The sequence below is a fragment of the Marmota monax genome, unplaced genomic scaffold, assembly GCF_021218885.2.
Source record: "Marmota monax isolate L192 unplaced genomic scaffold, Marmota_monax_Labrador192_F-V1.1 WCK01_AAM20220418_F8-fsc00086, whole genome shotgun sequence".
NCBI classification, from domain to species: domain Eukaryota; kingdom Metazoa; phylum Chordata; class Mammalia; order Rodentia; family Sciuridae; genus Marmota; species Marmota monax.
Window position 1 is genome coordinate 6,744,959 of NW_026693086.1, and position 21,638 is coordinate 6,766,596.

General features: G+C 42.4%; 1 protein-coding gene across 2 annotated transcripts; it reads left to right on the top strand.

Moving 5' to 3' along the window:
- Window positions 1–2,432: 2,432 nt before the first annotated feature.
- On the top strand, window positions 2,433–14,275 carry Fus (FUS RNA binding protein). Of its 2 annotated transcripts, none has more exons than XM_046454513.1 (15): window positions 2,433–2,522; window positions 4,030–4,054; window positions 4,194–4,348; window positions 5,227–5,371; window positions 5,508–5,693; window positions 6,202–6,414; window positions 8,001–8,035; window positions 9,540–9,572; window positions 10,126–10,229; window positions 11,589–11,718; window positions 12,045–12,146; window positions 12,255–12,378; window positions 12,995–13,098; window positions 13,198–13,345; window positions 13,909–14,275. In XM_046454513.1, the coding sequence occupies exons 1-15, from the start codon at window positions 2,510–2,512 to the stop codon at window positions 13,946–13,948; spliced, it is 1,557 nt and encodes a 518-aa protein (XP_046310469.1). In that variant the 5' UTR covers window positions 2,433–2,509; the 3' UTR covers window positions 13,949–14,275. The 2 variants fall into 2 exon arrangements, with proteins under 2 accessions (XP_046310469.1, XP_046310470.1); XM_046454514.1 differs by having other exon boundaries at window positions 5,230–5,371.
- The last annotated feature ends 7,363 nt before the right edge of the window (window positions 14,276–21,638 follow it).

Genomic DNA, 21,638 nt, shown 5'->3' on the forward strand with positions numbered 1-21,638 from the left:
AGGTACTTGGTAAATATTTGTTGACTTCATGAATAAGAGCTTTTCTATTGCCCTTACTCCAGAGTCACAATGCCTTTCCAATAGGGTACAGTAGGTAGCAGGGTATTCAAGGGCCCTTATGGTTGAAATAAGTAGCTAAGTAGTAGTTTGTGGCAGGTCTGGGGCACAGCTCATTGTTTCTCTAGGAAAATGTGTCCAACCTACAAAGGAACATCTGGAACCCAGGCCAAAGGTTAGGTGGAAAAGGAAAGGGAGGCTGAGGCCAGGAGGATTGCAAGTTTGAGGTCAACCTGGGCAACTTAGGAAGACTGTCTCAAAACACAATTTAAAAAATGGGCTATGGTGAACATAGAACATGCTTGTAATTCCAGCAGCTCTGGAGGCTGAGGCAGGAGGATCACAAGCTCATGGCCAGCCACAGTAACTTAGTGAGGCCCTGTCTCAATATAAAAAATTAAAAAAGGGCTCAGTGGTTAAGAACCCCCTGGGTTCAATCCTTGTTACAAAAAAAAAAAAAAAAAAAAAAAGACCACACACCTAGCTCAGTGGTAGAGTGCTTGCCCAGAATGGGAAAAGCCCAGGGTTTAATTCCTAATTTCTCCCTACTTTACCCCACCAAAAACAAAATGAAGGTGAGAAGGAAAAGCTGTATGGCATGTGTTCCAGAATGAGTCCTTTGTCTTACTTGTTTTGTTCAATAGTTTGAAATTGCCTTCTTCAAGCAAGTTGAAATTTAATTTGAATTTCAACTTTGAGCACAAGTTGGAAGTTAATTTGAATTTCATATTTTGTCCTTGCTTTCACAGGAAGCACACAGGGTTTCAAGCATTCTAAGGCCTCCATGTAACCAACAAAAGGAGTGTCTTGCTGTTACACAAACCTGGATTTCACTCAGGAGTTGCTTTAGTCAGTTTTTTTTTAATTATTTTTTTAGTTGTAGGTGGACACAATACCTTTATTTTATTTGTTCATTTTTTTTATGTGGTGCTGGGGATGAACCCAGTGCCTCATGCATGCTAGGCAAACAGTCTGCCACTGAGCCACAACCCCAGCCCCTTTAGTCAGCTTTTAAATTGCTGTGACCAAAAGATCTGACAGAACAATTTTAAGTAGGAAAAGTTTATTTTGGGGCTCACAATTTCAGAGGTCTCAGTTCATAGACAGCCAACTCCATCCTCAAAGATGAGGCAGAACATCAAAACAGAAGTTTGTGGTGGAGGAAAGCAGCAGGAACAAGGCACCACAGGGCTCCACTCAACAAGGGCAAACATATACACCAAAGGTGTGCCTCCAGGGTACTTTTCAGCCACACCCTACTTGCCTAGATACCATCTAGTTAATCCCTATCAAAGATTAATGCACTGATTAGGTTAAAAGTCTCATAACCTAATCATTTCATCTCTAAACTTAATTGCATTGTCGCACACATAGCTTTTGGGGGACATCTCACACCTGAACCGGTACCTCAAGTCCTGACCCTTAGCTGCACTATAATCACAGATTGTTCTTGGTCTTATCTATAAAATGGAAATCTTTTTACTTTAACAAGATTGTGATGGGAAAGACATCAATGGTACATTTTGAAATCATTGATTAAGCCTTATATAAATCCCTGGGATCTGCACACTGGCTCCTTGGTAGTGCTTCAGAAAAATAAAAAGTAGATCCTTCCAGTAAAAGGCTGGGGACCCCAAATCTAACGTCAATGGTTCTTGAAGTGGAAGGAAGGCCTGCTGGGCTTTCCCTATCCACGGCTAAGTGGAAAGGGTCTTGCTTAACAATCAGTGCTGGACCCGCCTGGGACCCAGGAAACCAGGCTAACGTCCATGCTTTCTTTCAGGTCAAACGTCACAATCTACAAATCCTGGTAAAGACTAAAGAAAAGGCACCCTGAAACCGTTTCGTAAAAAAGCATGCACACGGAGAGAGGGTGGGTAGTGAGGAAACGTTAGAACCAGAGAGGTTAGTGGTCGGACTGGACGAGGCGTCTAATACAGTGGAAGGGCAACGGAGGACAGAAACACACCACGGAGAGTGAAAGTGAGGCCAGCGAAAGGGGCCACCCAGTGGAATTTCAGTTCCCACACCAGCACTCCAGGCCGTGACTACAGTTCCGCCCTCAACCGCCTGGGCCCTCTCGCCCCGCCCCCAGTAGGCAGCTAGACCATACCATTGTGTACATATAGGGGTTGACATGAGTAGGGGGCTAGTCCTTCAAAATAAACAGGAGTTATTCGTCAAAAAATTATAATATACATTAGTATATCAATTTATAGCTAAGCTATTTCCTTTTTGTCCGTTTGGACTCATTTATTCCTCGGAAAATGGTGGGAATACGATCCTTCTTCCCCTTTCCTTTTCCATATTTGGTACATTCCGCCGCGGTACGTAGGCGGGGAGGCGTACATAAACCTCGACGCAGGAGGCGGGGTTGCTCAGTCCTCGAGGCGGCGGTGCTCAGTCGCGTCGGAGTTTTGTTGCTTGTCGGCCTGTGCGCGCGTGCGCGGACATGGCCTCAAACGGTATGTAAGGGCGCGAGGCGGCTGTGGTGCGCCTGGTCAGGGCTTCGTTCTTTCCCAGCTGGGCTTTTGATTTTCGGTGGGCCTGGGGAGGCGTTCGTGTGTAAGGTCTTCTCGCACCTTTGTGGCGGGAGGTGGCGGAGAAAGTAGAAGGGGCAGGTCGGTGTCGCCATTTTGTTTCGCTCCTCTGGCGACTCTCGCGGGATTGAAAGTCTTGGTTTTGCAGTGCGTTTATATGAGGTGAGTGTTGGGAGGGAGGCTACCTGGTGATTGAAGCATAAAGGGAGGGTGGAAATGCCCAGTCTCTCTAGCATAGGCCCCCTCCCCCACCCAACCCCGCGCTCTGGTCCGCTTTGTCGCAGTGCTGCATCCGGGCATTTGGTGCGCGCACGCGCTCTGCTGGCCCCTCCCCCTTTCTCGCCGCGCGTATCCCACTTCTCCGCCTCGTGTTCGTCCGACTTTTTGTCGCGAGACCCTCAGGAGACTCCGCCGCGCGCGTCCGGTGTGGGCCTTGCCTCTGGGGTCCTTAGGGAATGGGCGGGACTGCTCGGTTCCCGCCCAGATTGCCACGCGGCCGGGGCGGAGGCTCGGGATCGGGGCTTCGCGCCCGCTTAACGGTTGGGGACGGGCAGGGAAATTGATCAACTGACTGGGGGACGGGGTCACTACGGTTTCCCGCCTAAATTTCCCTTTTTCTGAGGTGAGAACCGAAAAGTACGGCCCCCGAGGCCACGCCCTCTCCCTGTCGTTTTGCCTTTTCCTGCGGGGGAAGTGCTTCATTTCCTGTACAGAAGAGATGACCCGATCTTGCCTAGTGCGTTTTTAATATAGCATTTTGAAAGTGTTTTCTGCTTTTAGCTTGAAGAATCTCTTCATCTCTGTGGAAAATAATAATCTGAAGCCACAGGCTTAGGGATTTGAGGATCAGGTGACTTTGCCTCCTGAGGACATCACTTTGTCTTTGACATTTGGGGTCAAAGGTCTTTGTTGTCTTGGTTCTCTGCCTCTGTGCTATAAAACACCGCTTTGGCTTTTTCCAAGGTTGGTCAAAGGGGTGAAGAATGGCTTTTTTTGAGAGACAAATCTTAGGTCTTATTGAGGGTGCCACATTGTGAACACCATTGCCTTGGACTTGAATTCAAACCTGTGCTCTTTTATGCAGAATCTTAACTAGTATAATAGCTTTCTCCTAAAACGGATGTGAAAATGAAATATATGTAAATTTAGAGCAGCTTGTGGCATTGAGTTTGCAGAACATAATAGCTGTCCATGTCCACCAAGATCTTTGAACTTGCTCAGATTCTTTGAAGAAATTTGTATTGTTTTTCTTTATTGTAAGAAAACTTGTATTGCCCTCTTGTCTACAAATTAGTATCTCGTGGGGGGACTTATGCCTTTTCTTGCAATCAAGTTTTGTTGGCTTTTCTTAATCTGGGGCCCTAGCACTTATTAAGTTGAGGAATTTACTTCTGTGATTAGAAGATAATGTGATTGTGTTTTTGTTTTGCAGACTATACTCAACAAGCAACCCAAAGGTGAGTGCCATTTCTGGGCTTCCAGAGTTTGTAAAGGGCAAGGGTGGTCAAGGTAATTCTCCCTTTTGTATTTTTTTGTTTTTCATTTTTTCTTTTCTAAGGTAATTTTTCCTCAGTGCAGCTTTTTCTTTTTTTCTAGCTATGGGGCCTACCCCACCCAGCCTGGGCAGGGCTACTCCCAGCAGAGCAATCAGCCCTATGGACAGCAGAGTTACAGTGGTTATGGCCAGTCAGCAGATACTTCAGGCTATGGCCAGAGCAGCTATGGTTCTTCTTATGGACAGACCCAAAACAGTTGAGTCCCTCTTACTCTGGGTTACTTCTGTTCTTTCTGAATGCTGCTTTTCTAAAACCTGAATAGTGCTGAAATGTTGAAACTGGTTCCTATATTTTCTTTTCAATCTCATAACTTAAAATTCCTTGGAGACTTAGTCCTTTCAAACCAAAAGTGCTATGGATTGTAATTATTTCCTTTTTTTCTTAAATTGAAACTTTTCTGTATATGTTGATCTTTTCCTGTTTCCTTTATTGACATGAAAAGGAGAGGAGTCTTAGGCTGATTCTTACATGGAGGAAATAGTTGGCTTGGAAATGATTTAAGTCAGGTTACCATACATCATGTGGTATACAAGGAGGTTAAATTTGCCTGAATGTTGGACTCGTAAATAATGTGGATTGTCTGGTATATGTTGTATACATACCAGCATGTTAAAATGCATCTAACACATACGGATCTTTTGGTTTTGGTGGGATAGGTAAGGGAATTGGAATTGGAACTATCTTAAAGAGTGAAATTGGAGCATTAATTAGGATTTATAATTTTTTGGTAACTTGGATTGAACCCACAAGTGGATTACCACTGAGTCATATCTCTCCCTGCTCTTTTATATGTTTTACTTAGAGATAGGGCCTGTCTGAGTTGCTGAGGCTGGCTTTGAACTCAAAATCCTCCTGTCTCAGCCTCCAGAGCTGCTGGGATTACAGGCATGTGCCACCACACTCTGCTAATTTTAGGATTTAAAAGAGGGTAACTTGATCAGTTGAGATACTAGCATTTTTCTAAACTGACTTTTCAAGTAAAGTGATACATAACGTTTAACCCATTTCCTGCCTTTTTTTGTTTGTTTTAAATTTCCTCATAGCTTTTACGTCTTCCTTTCTCTTCTTTGTAGCAGGCTATGGCACTCAGTCAGCTCCCCAGGGATATGGCTCCACTGGTGGCTATGGCAGTGGCCAGAGTTCCCAATCATCTTATGGGCAGCAGTCGTCCTATCCTGGCTACGGCCAGCAACCGGCTCCCAGTAGCACCTCTGGAAGGTAAGTTGGTAGTGGGGGATGGATGACACAAAAGATTAGGGTGAATTGTTAGTGATGGGTAAAGAGAATGGGGTAGGATGAAAGTGAAAGGGAATAATGGATATGGTAAGATTATGATGTTTTTTCTCCCACATAGTTATGGTAGCAGTTCTCAGAGCAGCAGCTATGGGCAACCCCCAAGTGGAGGCTATGGCCAACAGTCTGGCTATGGTGGACAGCAGCAAAGCTATGGACAGCAGCAAAGCTCCTATAATCCCCCCCAGGGCTATGGACAACAGAATCAGTACAACAGTAGCAGTGGAGGAGGTGGAGGTGGTGGTGGTGGAGGTAAGAAGGGGTCTTCAGCTGTGTCTCCTACTTATTTTCTGTATTCTATTGTTTAGCCCTTATCAAAGAGTTTTTTTTTTAGTTCTTTTTATTTTTATCTCTCATTCTTTTATTTCTATTGTCTCTTATTGTTTGGGACTGTTGGTCCTTTTACTAATGTTTCATTTCCCCTACCTCCTTATTTTTGGTACCTGGGAATGAACCCAGGGATGCTTAACCACTGAGCCACATTCTCAGCGCTTTTTATTTGAGACAGGGTCTTGCTAAGTTGCTGAGGGCTTCTCTGAATTGCTGGAGTTGACCTTGAACTTCAAATCCTCCTGCCACGGCCTCCCATGCCTTTGAGCTTAAAGGCATTCATCACTACGCCTGGCCTGGCTTCCTCCCCTGACCCTGGGGATTGAACCCAGGTCTTGTCCATGCTGAGCACTCTCACACTACTACTAAGCTACATCTCCAGCCTGGTTTTGCCCCCACAAAAAAAGTATCTTTTCTTCTCCCACAGGCAGCTATGGCCAAGATCAGTCCTCCATGAGTGGTGGAGGCGGTGGTTATGGCAATCAGGACCAGAGTGGTGGTGGCGGCGGTGGCTACGGGGGAGGCCAACAGGACCGAGGGGGCCGTGGCAGGGGCGGTGGCGGTGGTTATAACCGCAGCAGTGGTGGCTATGAACCCAGAGGTCGTGGAGGTGGCCGTGGAGGCAGAGGCGGCATGGGGTAGGTGTCTTGTGAGTCAGGGTTTATCTTTGGGGAGTGTGGAGGGTGCATGAATCTCCCTTGAAACCAGTCCCTAGTGCATGGTTAATATTCTTATTCTCTGGGGATCTGTGAGGGCTTTGATTTTGGGGCAGTGACTTTCTTTGTACTTTCCCATTTTATTTTTATGAGAACTTGGGAGGCTAAATTCCTATCCACACCTGTGAGTAGATGTTTGAGTATGATGCTTTTATTTCCAAAGAAAGAAAGTACATAGCTGTGTATGGATTGGAGTCATTGATATCCTAGGCAAGAAACATGGAAGTAAAGACTTCTTAACTCTGCAAGGGAAACCGATGATCCCACTCCTGGGAAATAGGGAAACTTGGCATGTGCATTCCCATGTGTTCTCCAGGGGAGTTGGTAATGGATAACCTGACTTCAGCTTCCAGGAATTGGCTACTTATTCTTCCCGTATTCTGTAGTCACTTGAATCCAAGAACGTGATTTGCACTAATTTGACTGACTGATTTTGTGTGTGACTTGGTTTATGGGGTCATCTGACTGAAGTGTGCAGACCTTTGGGGCAAGATAATGCTTGACAAGTGGAATCCCACCTATTTATTCCACTGTCTGCCTTCCCCTGGTTGGTTAAAAGCATCAGCTTGTCCAACTGGATCTTCTTTCCTTCCCTTCTGCTGAAGTAGAACCTTAGATTTGATGTTAAAACATTTGTCAAATCTGTTGGATATATAGGATTTGAAGGATCCTACTATCTCCTTGAAAAGGGGAGGAATGTCAGTGTTACTTTTTTTGGAAAAAGTAGGTTTTTTAAAATGAGTTTTGTATATGGTAAGTATTCAGAGGTGGGTGGGGGCAATCTCAAAAATGTGCAAAATAAGGAAAACTCTGTTGTGTGCGTGTGTTTATTGCAAAACTTTAAAAAGAAAAACAACTGTTATGTGACTGTTAACTTGCTCTGCATTTTATGTGCCACAGGTATGAAAGGTGACATTGCAAAATACTCCGCTCTTCTCACAGTGTAGAAGGGGTGACCCCGGGGGTGGAGGGTGATCAAAAACAGCTCAGTAGTTAGGATAGGGCTTAGCTAAGTCTGTCTTGCTTTAAGGGGAAATTGCCTTTGGTTTTGACTTTTTATGGAATGGGGTTGGGTCTGCTTGCTGCTTTCAAAGCAAAATCCACAAAAATGTGTTGAGGGCTACCCCAGCCTGGTGTGAAATGTCTTCTGGGTACATTGGGGGTAGGGTTTTTAAACCAACTACTGGGTTGTCAACATTCACGACGAGGAAAAAAACATCTGCTACGTCGGAAGAACAACCAAGGAAAATGGGTCATTTTTTTTTTCCAGAGGAAATAGATATATAATCTTTTAAAGCAAAATTCTTAACTGTGTCTGAGAAATTGCACACGTGTGTGTGACATGCTCACAGGTCAGACAAGGGTTGGTCAGGAAGGGATGTATTTTAGTAGCCACTTGTATCTTTTTCCCAAAACACCTACCCATGTTTGGGGAATGTTAAAATCAAAAACACCCTTTTGTAGCCGTTGGAAGCTTCATGTCCTTTCTTCTAACTTGTCTTCTCCAGCGGAAGTGACCGTGGTGGCTTCAATAAATTTGGTGGTAAGTGAACAGAGTTTACAAAATTCCCAACTCCCGGTAATGCTTTGTCTGATTGTTCATTTGCAGATGTCTTAGCGTGTTAATTTAAGTGTCAAAGGTTTTGAAGTGTCCATAACCACCTCCAGAAAGTAGTGGGGTAGAATGCCACCCTGCTGCCAGATGTGTGCTAACCTGGAGGCAGGCAGGGGTAAGACTCAGCAGTCGTCTGGTATCAAATTGGTTTGACCCAGGTTCATAGAGGTATCTAGTAGGCCTCTTGATAGGGGTGTTGCCATACCTGGCATTTAGTGACCACCATTTTGAGAAACTGGAGGGAGTGTGCTGGAACACATGGTACCAACTTGGCTTTAGGATCCTTTTGATCAGTATGTGTCCAAGGCTAGTGTGTGTGTATGTGTGTGTGTAACAACCTCCAAATGTTTTAATTCTGTGAGGACATGAAATATTGCCCTGCCTGAGGACGGTGAAGTTGGTATATATTTTATATTAAGTACCAAGTGGTGTCAATGCAATTCTACATAATGTACTTAATTCAGATGGGCAAATAGAAACTAGCTCTGGGAAGGAAGGTGTGGACTACTTCAAGAAAGATTTGGGAGCATGTGTGGCTCATGGGAAATAACCAGGTCTTAAACAGCACAAACTGAATTCATGGAAAAATGGCAAATTTGAGAAGTCTCCCAGTAAGCTGGAACTTTTCTGGTTTGGTTAACAAAAGGTTTCTTGATTTGTCTCAACATTAAAGCCAAAGGCGTGGGTTCATGATTTAGGTGTCATTGCGTATGGGTACAATATTTGCATATGATGAATTCAGATAAACATTGGTCAAAGATGGTCTCTGGAAAAAAAAAAAAGAGGCTGCATTATGGAAATAAGATTTCTGGTCTGTTCCCTGGGACATGCTTTAAAAATACAATAGCTATCATGTATGTTTTAATTTTCATGTGGTTTTGGGGAAACTTAACATGGTCTTAAGAATGGTTTCTAAAGATGAAATTAAAAATTGTTCCACAATTGATAAGTGTTTTTGGTGTTAAAGTTTGGAGAAACTGGATGGATGCACATCACATTGCTGGTGGTGAGCCCATGTCTCTCTGGGGTGAGAGAAAAAGGGCGAAGCTATGAGTTGGTTTGTTAACTTTAATGGATAATTCCCTTCACCCCCCCCAAATCTGCGCTGAGGACAATTCCCAGCCTGAGCTGGGGGAGGCAGCATTTTCTGAAGTGTGGCGTTGTCCCTGTGGGGACTCAGGTTACAGATCTTAAGAAATGGGCCTGTGTCTCCCCCAGACCTGCCGATGATATTCTCCTCTGGGCAGGCCCAGGACAGGGTTTGGAGTGAGGCTGTGAGCACTTAACTGATACTTTGCAAGAATATGAATTTGGTATTAGTTTTTTTCCTTGTCTGTCTTTCCTGTTGACTAACAGTTGCTCTTTTCCTTGTTTTTGTTTTCTTTCTTTTCTTTTTTTTTTTTTTTTGTTTTTGTTTTTGGTGTCACTTAAGGCCCTCGGGACCAAGGATCACGCCATGATTCTGGTGAGTTCGCTGGTGGTGGCATGAAAAAGTTGTTAAAGTTAGTATCTAGACTTCACCTAGATGTTTTTTGAAATTTATAAAACAAAAAACTGAAAAAGCAGTGATAGAGAAGGGAAGAGTGTTTTAGATATACTTAACAATTCATAAATGAGTATATCAGAAATGTTTGGTAAATGAATAATTCTTCAGCAATTTAGAGGGTCTGGAATGAGCCTGAGGATCTGTAACAATTCACAGGTGATGCCAATTCATCTGTGGACCATACTCCAGAACTGGACAGCATTTAAAAAAAATCTTTACTTTTTTTTCATGTAAATTGTCTTAGGGATCTTCAGTTGAAAGTTGATAAGCACTGATGAATTTTGTGATCTTGGGCAGTGAACACCTGAGTCCTGGTTTCTGTACAGTGTTATAAAATATTCTAATGGATAGTTGTAAAACTAAACCCATATGGGTATTCAAATGTGAGAATTGAAGGGCTGTTAATTTTTTTATATTTTAACTTTGTTTTTCCTTTTTAAATTTTTCATGTTCCCCTGTGTTCAACAAGCAGAACAGGATAATTCAGACAACAACACCATCTTTGTACAAGGCCTGGGTGAGAATGTTACAATTGAGTCTGTGGCTGATTACTTCAAGCAGATTGGTATTATTAAGGTACTGTGGAACAGAGTACATAGTTTCTACTGGTTGGCAGGCATTTAGATTTGACACGTTAGTAAAAATCAGTCATAGTGATTGCCAGTAGTAAAAATGGAAGTTCTTTTTTAGTTGTTGGTGGACCACTGAGCCACAACCGCAGCTCCTAAAAATGGAAGTCTTTTTTTTTTTTTTAATATTTATTAGTTGTAGTTGGACACAATATCTATTTTTATGTGATGCTGAGGATCGAACCCAGGGCCTCGCACGTGCTAGGCGAGCGCTCTACCGCTGAGCCACAATCCCAGCCCCAAAAATGGAAGTCTTAATGGCCGTTGCCAGCTTAGTTTGGTGAGCAAAGAACAGTAGTTGTTGCCATTTTTTAGGAAATTGCACAAAAAGAATGAGTGATAAGGAAGGTGCCCCAAGACAGTGTAGACTGTGGTTTTAATTTAGATTGAATGTGAGATACTAAGAAGTAACTGGGAAGGGAAGAGCTGTAGTTTGAGAATGATAAAAGCTTCAGTTCTGGAAGAGGAAGATGGAAGGTGTGTTAGTCCTTGAATCAAGTGTCTTAAGATGCTGGGGGTAGAACCCAGGTCCTCATGTCCTAGGCAACTATTCTATCACAGAGCTATATGCCTCACTTAAATCATTGCCATGCCAGAAGCTGTCTGGATCCAGTGGTTCTGCTTTGAGCCAAACTCAAAATTGAAAATATTTGGAAAAATAGATGTGTCTGAGTTGAACTTGTCCATACGTTTTTTCTTATCAGTCGTAAACAAGAAGTAAAACAATTACATAGCATTTACATTTAGGTATTAATAAATAATCGAAGATTTTTATTTGTGTGTGGTGCTTGGGATCAAACTCTTGGGCTTCTGCATGCTAAGTAAGTGGTATACTGCTGAGCTACAGGCCTAGATCCTAGGAATTTAGGGTCTAACTCAGTGTAGTGTCTAGGAAATAAAGTATATACAGGAGCCAGGAGTGGTGGCGCATACCTGTAATCCCAGCAGCTCAGGAGGCTGAGACAGTAGAATCGCGAGTTCAAAGCCAGCCTCAGCAAAAGCGAGGTGCTAAGCAACTCAGGAGACCCTGTCTCTAAATAAAATACAAAATAGGGCTAGGGATGTGGCTCAGTGGTTGAGTGCCCAAGTTCAATCCCCAGTATCCCTCCCCTGCCCCCATCCCCTGGCCAATAAAAAGTATATATAGGAGCATGTGTGTTTGTTACATGCAAATATTGGGTCCTTTTAAGTAATGGAATGGAATATATAGATAATGGGGGATTTGGGAAGGTCCTAATCCCTCAAGGATACCAAGGGAAAATTTCATTGTTATCCTCCAAAATTGATAATATTTTGCATTTTTCAGACGAATAAGAAAACTGGACAGCCTATGATTAATTTGTACACAGACAGGGAAACCGGCAAGCTGAAGGGAGAGGCAACGGTCTCATTTGATGACCCACCTTCTGCCAAAGCAGCTATTGACTGGTTTGATGGTATGTATGAGGAAACAGGTTGGGTGGGCATAGATATGTGTCTAACCTTAGGAAGCATGTTACATTTTGAGGCTTCTTTTGAATCTTCCACCACTTAGTTTATAATTTCATTGTAGTCTAATTTTTGCTTATGTTTTAGATTATAACCCTTTTTAGGAAGGTATACTCTTAGATTGTACCAAGTGTTTTTGAATCTACAGTCCTTGAATCAAGTGTCTTTCTCAAGATGCTGCAGGTAGAACCCTCATATATCCTAGGCAGGTATTCTATCACAGAGCTACATGCCTCACTTAAATATTTTTTTATACGTCCTTTTTTTTCTTTAGGCAAAGAATTTTCCGGGAATCCTATCAAGGTTTCATTTGCTACTCGCCGAGCAGACTTCAATCGGGGTGGTGGCAATGGTCGTGGAGGCCGAGGGCGAGGAGGTGAGCTACTACCTCCTGGTGGTGAATGTTGAAGATGGTAAGGGCTTGCATGGAAAAGATGGTTAACCAAACTTGAAAGTGGAACAGACTTCTTATATCTACACCCAGGACCCATGGGCCGTGGAGGCTATGGAGGTGGTGGCAGTGGCGGCGGTGGCCGGGGAGGTTTCCCCAGTGGAGGTGGTGGTGGTGGAGGTCAGCAACGAGCTGGGGACTGGAAATGTCCTAATCCGTGAGTGAAAGTATTTCTTTTAATTTTAGTACTCTTATTGTAGAATTGTTTGGATATATTTCTAAACTAAGAAATGAGAAATTTGGGTTGCATGGTTGAGGGAGGATTCAATTGAGTGTGTTAGATAAGGTTGGTATATATTCTGCTGTTACCTGTGGGAGATAACTATCGATCCAAGATCCCTATGAGGGTGCTGGAAATTAGAGTATCAAAATCCTGTATGCTTACTTGAAAACAAGCCCTGTGATATTGGGATAGTGGGTCTGATAGTTTAGATGACTATTAAGTGGGTGGGGTTAGGATGTATGCAGAATAAATCTATTGAACAAATTGTGTGAATCTTGGGGTCAGGATGGTGTGGAATTAAAGAGATTCCATCATGCTGCAACTCAGAAAGCCTGCAATTAAAAAATTTGGAATTTTGTATGATTTTCAAACTGGTTGATCATAGGAAACAACTGCATGTGGGGGAATATTGTATCAGGAAAGGTGATGGACTGGGGTTTAGTGGTTGTTCAGTGGTAATCACATTGGTTGTTCTTGTCTTCTGTTCTTAAGTCTCGTTAATTCTAGTTGTTCCTCTATTTTTCTAAAATACTTGCCTTCTTTTTCTTAGTACGTGTGAGAACATGAACTTCTCTTGGAGAAATGAATGCAACCAGTGTAAGGCTCCTAAACCAGATGGCCCAGGAGGGGGACCAGGAGGCTCCCACATGGGTGGTAAGAGAGAGGAGTTGGACAAAAAAATCGCTTAGTTTTTAGCAGGGAGGCTAGGGGGAAGTAGGAGGATAGAGATCTTATATATTTCTTTTGTCCTAGGGGGTAACTATGGAGATGATCGACGAGGCGGCAGAGGAGGCTATGATCGGGGCGGCTACCGGGGCCGTGGAGGGGACCGTGGGGGCTTCCGAGGGGGCCGGGGAGGTGGGGACAGAGGCGGCTTTGGCCCTGGCAAGATGGACTCCAGGTGAGTAAGAGTATAAAAAGGAAAATAAAGCAATTGAACACAGGACATGGGGTAATAAGATTGTGTTGAAAATGGTTTCTTTGTAAAGAGCTAAAAGTTGCACACAATGGCATATACCTTTAATACTGACAGTTGTGTTTGGAGGATCCTAAGTTTGAGATCAGCCTGTGCAAATTAATTGAGACTCTCTTTAAAAATTTAAAAAGGGGGGTTTGGGGTTGAGCCAGGCATAGATAGGTATATCCACCTGTAATCCCAGGCTGAGGTATGAAGATTTCAAGTTCAAGACCAGCCTCAGTAACCTAATGAGGCTTTTAGCAAGATTGTGAGGTCAGTGGTAGGGCAGCACTGGGTTCAGTACCCTGTTTGTCAAAAGAGCTGGGAAAGGTGGGGAGGTGGGAGAAAGGAGGAAAATCGGGAACTACTCTTTAGATGCATTTTACTTACAGATAAGGCATTTGCTTGGTTGAGACTTAAGAGGGTCTGGTAGAATATTTGGGGGTATGGAGTAGGTGGAGAAGCTGGTAATTCAAATCTAACTTTTTCTTTTTCTTTTTCCCTAGGGGTGAGCACAGACAGGATCGCAGGGAGAGGCCGTATTAGCCTGGCTCCTGAGGTTCTGGAACAGCTTTTCTTCCTGTACCCAGTGTTCCCCCCCCCCCCCTTTTTTTTTTTTTTTTGTGACCTTCCACCTCCTGAACACCCATGGATTTGTGTTGGACTACATGATTGTAGCCATACCTCTGGTTCCCATTAAAAAAACATCCTTTTAGTTAAAATTTGTTACTCTTCCCCCTCTTCACTTTCCTGGAGGATTGATGTCCCTGACAGGAATGTGGAGAGTATGCCTCTGAGATCATGCTGTGTAGCAGGAATATAATGATTTGTTCCTGCCCAGCAGGAACTAGAAATAAAGTATTTGATACTTGATCTAGGGGAGAAAAGGACAAGTGGTATCCTTGAGAGTATAGTTTAAATTTATGTCATGGCAAAATTGGGTGTGTAATGGGGTAAATGAAAATACAGGATGTGATGAGTATTGATTGCTCCAGGTTTGCCTGTCTATGGGAGTTTTGCCACAATTTACATGATGGTTTTTGTTTACCATTTGTAGCAGATTTACTCTTTAAGAATTCTTGGCTGTTGAGGTTCAAACAAATTAGATTTGTATTTGGAGCAGTATTAAATCTGACCATGATGGGCTGGATGTAGCTCAGTGGCAAAGCATTTGCCTCACATTTGCAAAGCACTGGGTTCCATCCCCAGTTCCAAAAAAGAAAAACCAACAACAATAAACAACCACCAAACCAAACCAAACCAAACAAAAACCCCAAACAAAATCTGACTATGGGAGAGAGCACATTACCAAGTTGGGAGAATAACTAGAGTGCCTCTTTTCATTCCATTGTTTAGTGCCAATGGAGGTTCTATGGAGTTTTGATGGTGTAATCGTAAACTCTAGAAAACCAGGCCATTTGCTTTACAAGCTGAAAATGAGGGGCAGCAGTTATGTTGCTGTCTCAGAATCAGAGATTAGGAATCAGAATTGAGTTTACTCTTTTGATATCATTTCTATTAGCATTTTAATACTGATACAATTGTGCAGGAGGTTTTGAAGGGGGCAAACTTCTGTCCCAAACTTGTTTGCTTAAATGCTAAGAGGATGTTAAATTTTGAAGAGGTCTGGAGATGGTGCGTGAGGTGGGTTAGATGGCTGGGAAAGGAATGTACAGGGTGGTCCCTTGTATTTAAAGGAGATGAGAAAGTGGACTGCTATCTAGTTTTTGGGGAATTGGATCTTCAGTAGATAATCTGCTATAGGAAGGCTGGTCTAGTTAGATCACTTTTATATTTTGCCTATGGTATTTTGAGGTTTTAGGCTTGAAGATTCATGATTGCTATGGATGGGAAGTCTGGTGTGGGTAGGGTATTGAGTTATATAACACTGACTCCCAACCGCTTAGCATATGACCTTTAGAGACTCATTTTTCTTGGACTGGGGTTGGGGGGCGGTGTGGGTCAGTGGTTAAGTGCCTGAGTTCAATTCTTGGTACAAAAAATATTTTTTTCTACTCAAATTGAATTAAGTAAACTTGTTTATGCCTGCCAGCCAGTTGTTGAACATGAACTTTGGTGAACAGAAGTTAAGTAGCCAAGAGCAAACCCAGTTTTTTTTTGGTGATGCTAGAGATCATATCCAGGGTCTGGCACATACTGAGACCCACTGTTGGAAGTATTTTCTTATGAAAGTCCCCCTTCCCTTGCTTCTGGAGATTGAACCCAGATCCTTTTATTTTCTAGGTACTTGCTATTTCATTGGAGTCATGTCACTTACTGCCTCACTTGAAGCTATGCTGACGTACATTCTCTGTTCAAATATGTATTCTAGAAAAGTTATTTCATCTCTGGTGTTGGCTTTTTATAAAAGGTTATCAGCTGCTTAATCTTCCTGCAGGAAAGGGGTTGCTCTTAACCAAGAGTAGGTTGGGAGTGGCCTTAAGTCTCCAGGCCATGTTATGGCTTGGCTTATTGAACTTGGAACATGTGAGAGAACCTTTGGATTTAGAGCCAAGGATAACTTTGATTTTGATTTATTTGGTTTGAGTAGCCTGGTTGAGGTCTCTTAAGACATTTACTTTTGTCGCTTCCTGTGTTAGGTTTTTGTTTTTTTTTTTTTACTCCCCCCCCATAGTTTTATTGAGGTAAAATTTAAGTACAATAAAATGCACTTATTTGAAGTATGTAATTTGACCAGTTTTGACATGTATGTAACCAATACGATCATTCCATTAATTCTTTTTAATATTTATTTTTTTAGTTGTAGTTGGACACAATACCTTTATTTCCGTTGGACACAATACCTTTATTTCCTTTATTTCTATGTGGTGCTGGGGATTGAACCCAGGGTCTCGCATGTGCAAGGCGAGCACTCTACTGCTGAACCACAACCCCAACCCCTCTGTTAATTAAAAAAAAAAGTTTTTTAGTTGTTGGAGCTTTATTTACTTAATTATATGTGGTGCTGAGAATTGAACCCAGTGCCTCACATGTGCTAGGCAAGCACTCTACCACTGAGCTACAACTCCAGGTCCTCCATTAATTTTTAAAATTTGAAATCATGCAGACTTTCCTGCATGATATATTAGAAATCAGTCACCTTAAGATATGTAGAACCCCACCCCCACATGTCAACTATTTCAAAATTAAATGGCACACTTATTTATAGGTCAAGGAAAAAACACAAGAAAAGTAGATGGGAATATTCATAAAGAAACCATAATTATTTTAAAATTGTGTGGTAGAATAACCAAAAATATATGAAATAGAGAAGAAATAATAGGGCTAAAATTTGATAAAAATAATGAGAAAGGCACATAATGGAAAGGAGTTACCGAAATAACCCTGAAGATACTAAAAATATATTAAGGTAATAATACAATTGTATGCCAACTGTAATATGGTCTATATTAGAGAAGGATCCATGTTTCTGAGAAGAAAGTGTATTCATTCATTGATGGATGAAACATTCTATACGTATTGTCTAAATTATCACTTGCGTTTTTTATTTCTGTAGCTGCTTTATCTAGGTTTTGGAGGATCTATCTAGTGGTGACAGGCATATTACCCAGTATTGTATTGTGGCATGTTTGATTTTTGAAATTGAGAAGGGTTCGTTTGATGGATATAGATGCTCCATTATTTGGGACATAAGTATTTACAGTTGTTATGTTTTATTGATGTATAATTCCCTTCAGTGGCCTTCTTTGTCCCTCCTGATTAACTTTGGCTTAAAGCCTACTTTATCTGATTATGAGGGTAGAAACTCCTGCTTATTTACATGATCCATGTTAGTGGCATTTTTTTTTCCCCATCCTTTCACCTTTAGTCTGTGGATGTCTTACGCTTGTGCTGGGGTTTTAATATTAAAATTTGGCCTAGGTCCCTGATTCCTCCTGTTAAAATTGAAGGAGATTGAAGCTCGTGAGTGGATTGCTGACACTATCAAGTTTTGATGTCTTTGGTACTGGAGATTGAACCCAGGGATGCTTTAAAACCGAACCAAGACCTCATCCCCCTTCCCTTTTGGGGGGTAGTACTGGGGATTGAATTCAGAGGTACTCACTGAGTTGCTTGGCACCTTGCTTTTCCTGATACTGGCTTTGAACTTGTGATGCTCCTGCCTCAGCCTCCGGAGCTGCTGGGATTACAGGCATGCACAACTGCGCCTGGCATGTTCCCAGCCCTTTTAATGTTTTATTTTGAAATGGGGTCATGCTAAGTTGCTGAGGTTGGCCTCAATCAAACAACTTCTGCCCCAGCCTGCCCTAGTGGCTGGGATTACAAGTATGTGACACTGCACCTGGTTTGATTCTTTCAAATGGTTTAGGTGCTTCAAGCTCAGCAAATGGTGGGGAGGTTTAGATGGGAGGATTGTTAAGTTTGAGGCCACCCTGAGCAATTGAGTGAAACTCTGTTTCAAAAAATAAATGGGTCAGGTGTGGTGCTAGGGGCATGACTAGAAAAGCAGCTTGGGAGGCTGAGGTAGGAGGATCACAAGTTTTAAAGCCAGTGTCAGTGATTTTGTTAGACCCTGTCCCAAAAAAAAAAAAAGGCTGGGATTGTGGTTCTTTAGGTTTAATCCCTGGTACCAAAGGGGTGGGGGTGGGGCACTGGAGATGTGTGGCTTGATTGCCAGTACTGCTCCCTCTCCAAAAAAAGGCTTTTTAGTGATTGGCCTTGCCCTTAAAATGAAGTAGGGTCACAGGTGACTAATTTTGGGTAGATATAGTTTGGGGTAGTGGGGGAACTTCCACAATGATGAAGACAAGAAATAACAGTGGAGAGAATGATGTTGTTTGTTGAGAATCGGGTTTTGGTGCCAGGTCATCACTGGTGAGAAGTGTGAGACCCATGTGTTTGGATTTTGGGCCTTCTGTTCTTTTATTACCTAGTAAGAAACTAGCAGCCAGTCTGGTTTCTCTAGTTGATTGAACCTATTGCTTCACACGCGTCAAGCAAGAGCTCTACCAAGCTAGGCATCTTTTTAAGTGGAGAATAAGGTTTCCAAGGGTTGGGCTGTGGTTTGGGAGTGTGAGAAAAAGTTTTAAAGGGAACAGGAGCTGTTTTCCAGGTAGAATCCTGACTGTAAACACTTTACCTAGGGGTGGCAGTATTGCACAATTGCAGGTTTTGTAGCTGTTTGGTGCAGTATCTTTAGGGCCTTACTTGAAATGTTCTAGGATGATAAGACTTCTCCCCCCACACTGCACCCACCCCTAGAGTTTGAAGGGAAGCTGGCCCATCCCTGAATAAAAGGCAGATCCCAGTTCTTGTGGAGAGGCTTATGTAGACCTGTCAGTTTTGAGATTGCTAGAACTAAATACTTTGCAAGTTGAATGTATAATTAACTAGCATGTCTTTTCTAAAATGCTTGGGACCAGAAAGAAGTGTTTTGGATTTCAGATGTTTTCAAGTTTTTTTTTTTTTTTTTTTTTTTTTAAGATTCAGGTTGGACTTATATTTTCAGGTTTTGGAATGTTTACACATAGTGAAGTATCTTGGGGATGGGATGCTAAACATAGTTCACTTATGGTTAATATGTACATTGTATACTTTTTTTGGGGGTGTTAACTAGGCATTGAATCTTGGTTCCTACTTTGAGCTGTATACCTAGCTTTTTTTTTTTTAAATAGTGGTAGGAGCTCATAAGTTGCTGTAGGGCCTTGCTAATTTATGGAGGCTGGTTTTGAACTTGCCGTCCTCCTACCTCAGCCTCCTAAGCCGCTGGGATTAGAGGTGTGTGCCACCATGCCCTTTTTTATTTTATTTTTGAGATAGTGTCTTGCTAAGTGGGCCAGGCTGGCCTCTAACTTTTGATGTTCCCTGCCTCAACCTCCTGAGAATTGGAATTACAGTCATGCCCCATAGTGTCCAGCTAAGGTGTGCATTTCTAATACATGCTCTGGTAATACGCTGTGGGTGTTTTTTAAATTAATTTTTTCGTTCATGTCTTTAACTCAACAATTTTATGGTTTGTTGAAGCAGAAAGACAACACTTGCCACAGTAATGTCTATCAGAGTGGTTGAGCATAAAAACTCAAGCACCACAATCATCTTGGGGCATTCTGATGAAGGAGATTAATTTTGCCATTTTTATAGCCAGCTATTTTCGCTTGTTCTTGGGAGTGGTTATGAGATGACTTCCTTTTCTTGGCACCACCACAGAACCTCAGGACAAGATGAAGGGTGGACTCCTTTTGACACTTGTATGTCCATCTTCTGATAGTTGAGGCTAATCAGGAGGAATTTCTTCTGTATGGTGGCCTTTATATTTTCTCTAGCATCTGAGGATTCAACCTTGTAATGGTTTTTAAGAAAATCTTTGTGGTTCCAGTGCAAATGGTGGATTGGAAGGCAGCAGCCTACTTAAGAGTAATGCTTTAAAAAAAAAAAAAGAGTTGGACAGTCTCTCAATTCTTGCTCATTCCCCCTACTTCACCATGAAGGGGGAACTTGACTATGCAAACAGTGAGTGCTACAGTACTGTCTAGGAGCTAAGAAAAAAAGGTGTGAATCCTGCATATGAGTTCTAGATTTAAATAGCACAGGCGTAGTCAGCCTTGGCTTGTTTCTGAGTCTTCTGAATATTCAGTGTAAGGGTTTTTTTGGTACTGGGGGTTGAGCTCAGGACCACATGACCACTGAGCCACATTCCCAGCTCTATTTTGTATTTTATATTAGAGACAGGGTCTCGCTGAGGCTGTCTTTGAACTCGACGATCCTGTGATCCTGTCTCAGCCTCCTGAGCTGCTGGGATTTTAGGCAGTATACTTACACTGCACGGTGGGCTGAATGTAAAGTTTGAGGAAGAAATGTTTTACAGCTCTTTTTTATTTCCCTTCGGGTTTTAATTTTTGTGTGAGGTCCTGGGCATCATGGAGGGATGGGGCTGAAATTTGGAAAATTTTAGTGTGGCTCCAATGAGGATGGGGATAGAGTGCCAGTATATAGAGAAAGGTTCTTTGAGTTGCTCTTTTGTTGAATGTCTCAGAACCAATCCTAGGGTCTGGGGATATATAGCTCAGATGGTAGAATGCTTGCCTTGCATGCATGCACAAGACCCTGGGTTTGATCCCTAGCATCGAAAACAAAACAAAGCAACAACAACAACAAAAACAACCCAATTCTGGGTCTTTGCAGGAATTTCTCTACTTGATGTGGTCAATTGCTATTTACTTCTACTCTTCCAGGGTGTTTCCAGACTCTTCACTTACCTGGGATGTGCTTCAGTTTGCTAAAGATGTGTGGGACTGTCTGAACTGGGGCTAGACCTTCAAAAGCTCTCAAGAAACTGCCACCTGATCTGGGACTGGCAGGATGAGCCAGATGGTGGGGCTAGAGGTGCACTTTGAACTGCTCTTGGGACAGTGGAGATTGCTCAGATGCTATTCTGAGGCATTGGGGAGCTAGGAACAAACCATCCAGCAGAGAGTTGCTAACAAGTATGTTTTCTGTGGAAGAATTTGCTATTAGATGATGAACTTTGTCCTGTTCCCACTTTGCATATGGGCTTCTGAGGCACCAACTATCCGATAGCTTGTGACACATGTAGAGCTAGAATTTGAATTCCTGTCCTTAGTAAAACTGCCCTTAAGATTGTATGCCTGCTCTTAACCACTATTGTATGCTGAACAGTGTGAGGAGATTTTGGGTGGAATGAAGTCCTCCCTTTCACCTCACCAAAGGAAAAGGAGGCCACCTCCCTGAAGATTTATTTTAGGGAAGCTGTTTCTTGGGGTCCACTTCACTTTAGGACTGATTTTTTTTTTTTTTTTGCACCTATCTTAAGGAAATTTGTGTGTTATTCCTAGGTGAAGTTTTGTTAAAAAAATGTTAGATACTAGGAATACATAGTAACTACAATTTATTTTTTTATTTTATTTTATTTTTTTTTAAGAGAGAGAGAGAATTTTTTAATATTTATTTATTTTTCGGCATACACATCTTTGTATGTGGTGCTGAGGATCGAACCCGGGCCACACGCATGCCAAGCGAGCGCGCTACCGGTTGAGCCACATCCCCAGCCCAGTAACTACAATTTATTGTTTATTTGTACCAGTGATTCAACCCAAGGACTGCTTAACCATTAAGGCACAACCCTAGCCCTTTTTCATATTTTATTTATTTATTTTATTTTATTTTTTTAGAATTTTAAACATTTTTTTAGTTTTTGGCAGACACAACATCTCTGTATGTGGTGCTGAGGATCGAACCCGGGCTGCACGCATGCCAG

Coding starts and splice junctions, on each gene's coding strand:
- Fus (XM_046454513.1), top strand. Junction 11,719..12,044: donor AGCTATTGACTGGTTTGATG/GTATGTATGAGG, acceptor TTTTTTCTTTAG/GCAAAGAATTTTCCGGGAAT. Junction 12,379..12,994: donor GACTGGAAATGTCCTAATCC/GTGAGTGAAAGT, acceptor TCTTTTTCTTAG/TACGTGTGAGAACATGAACT.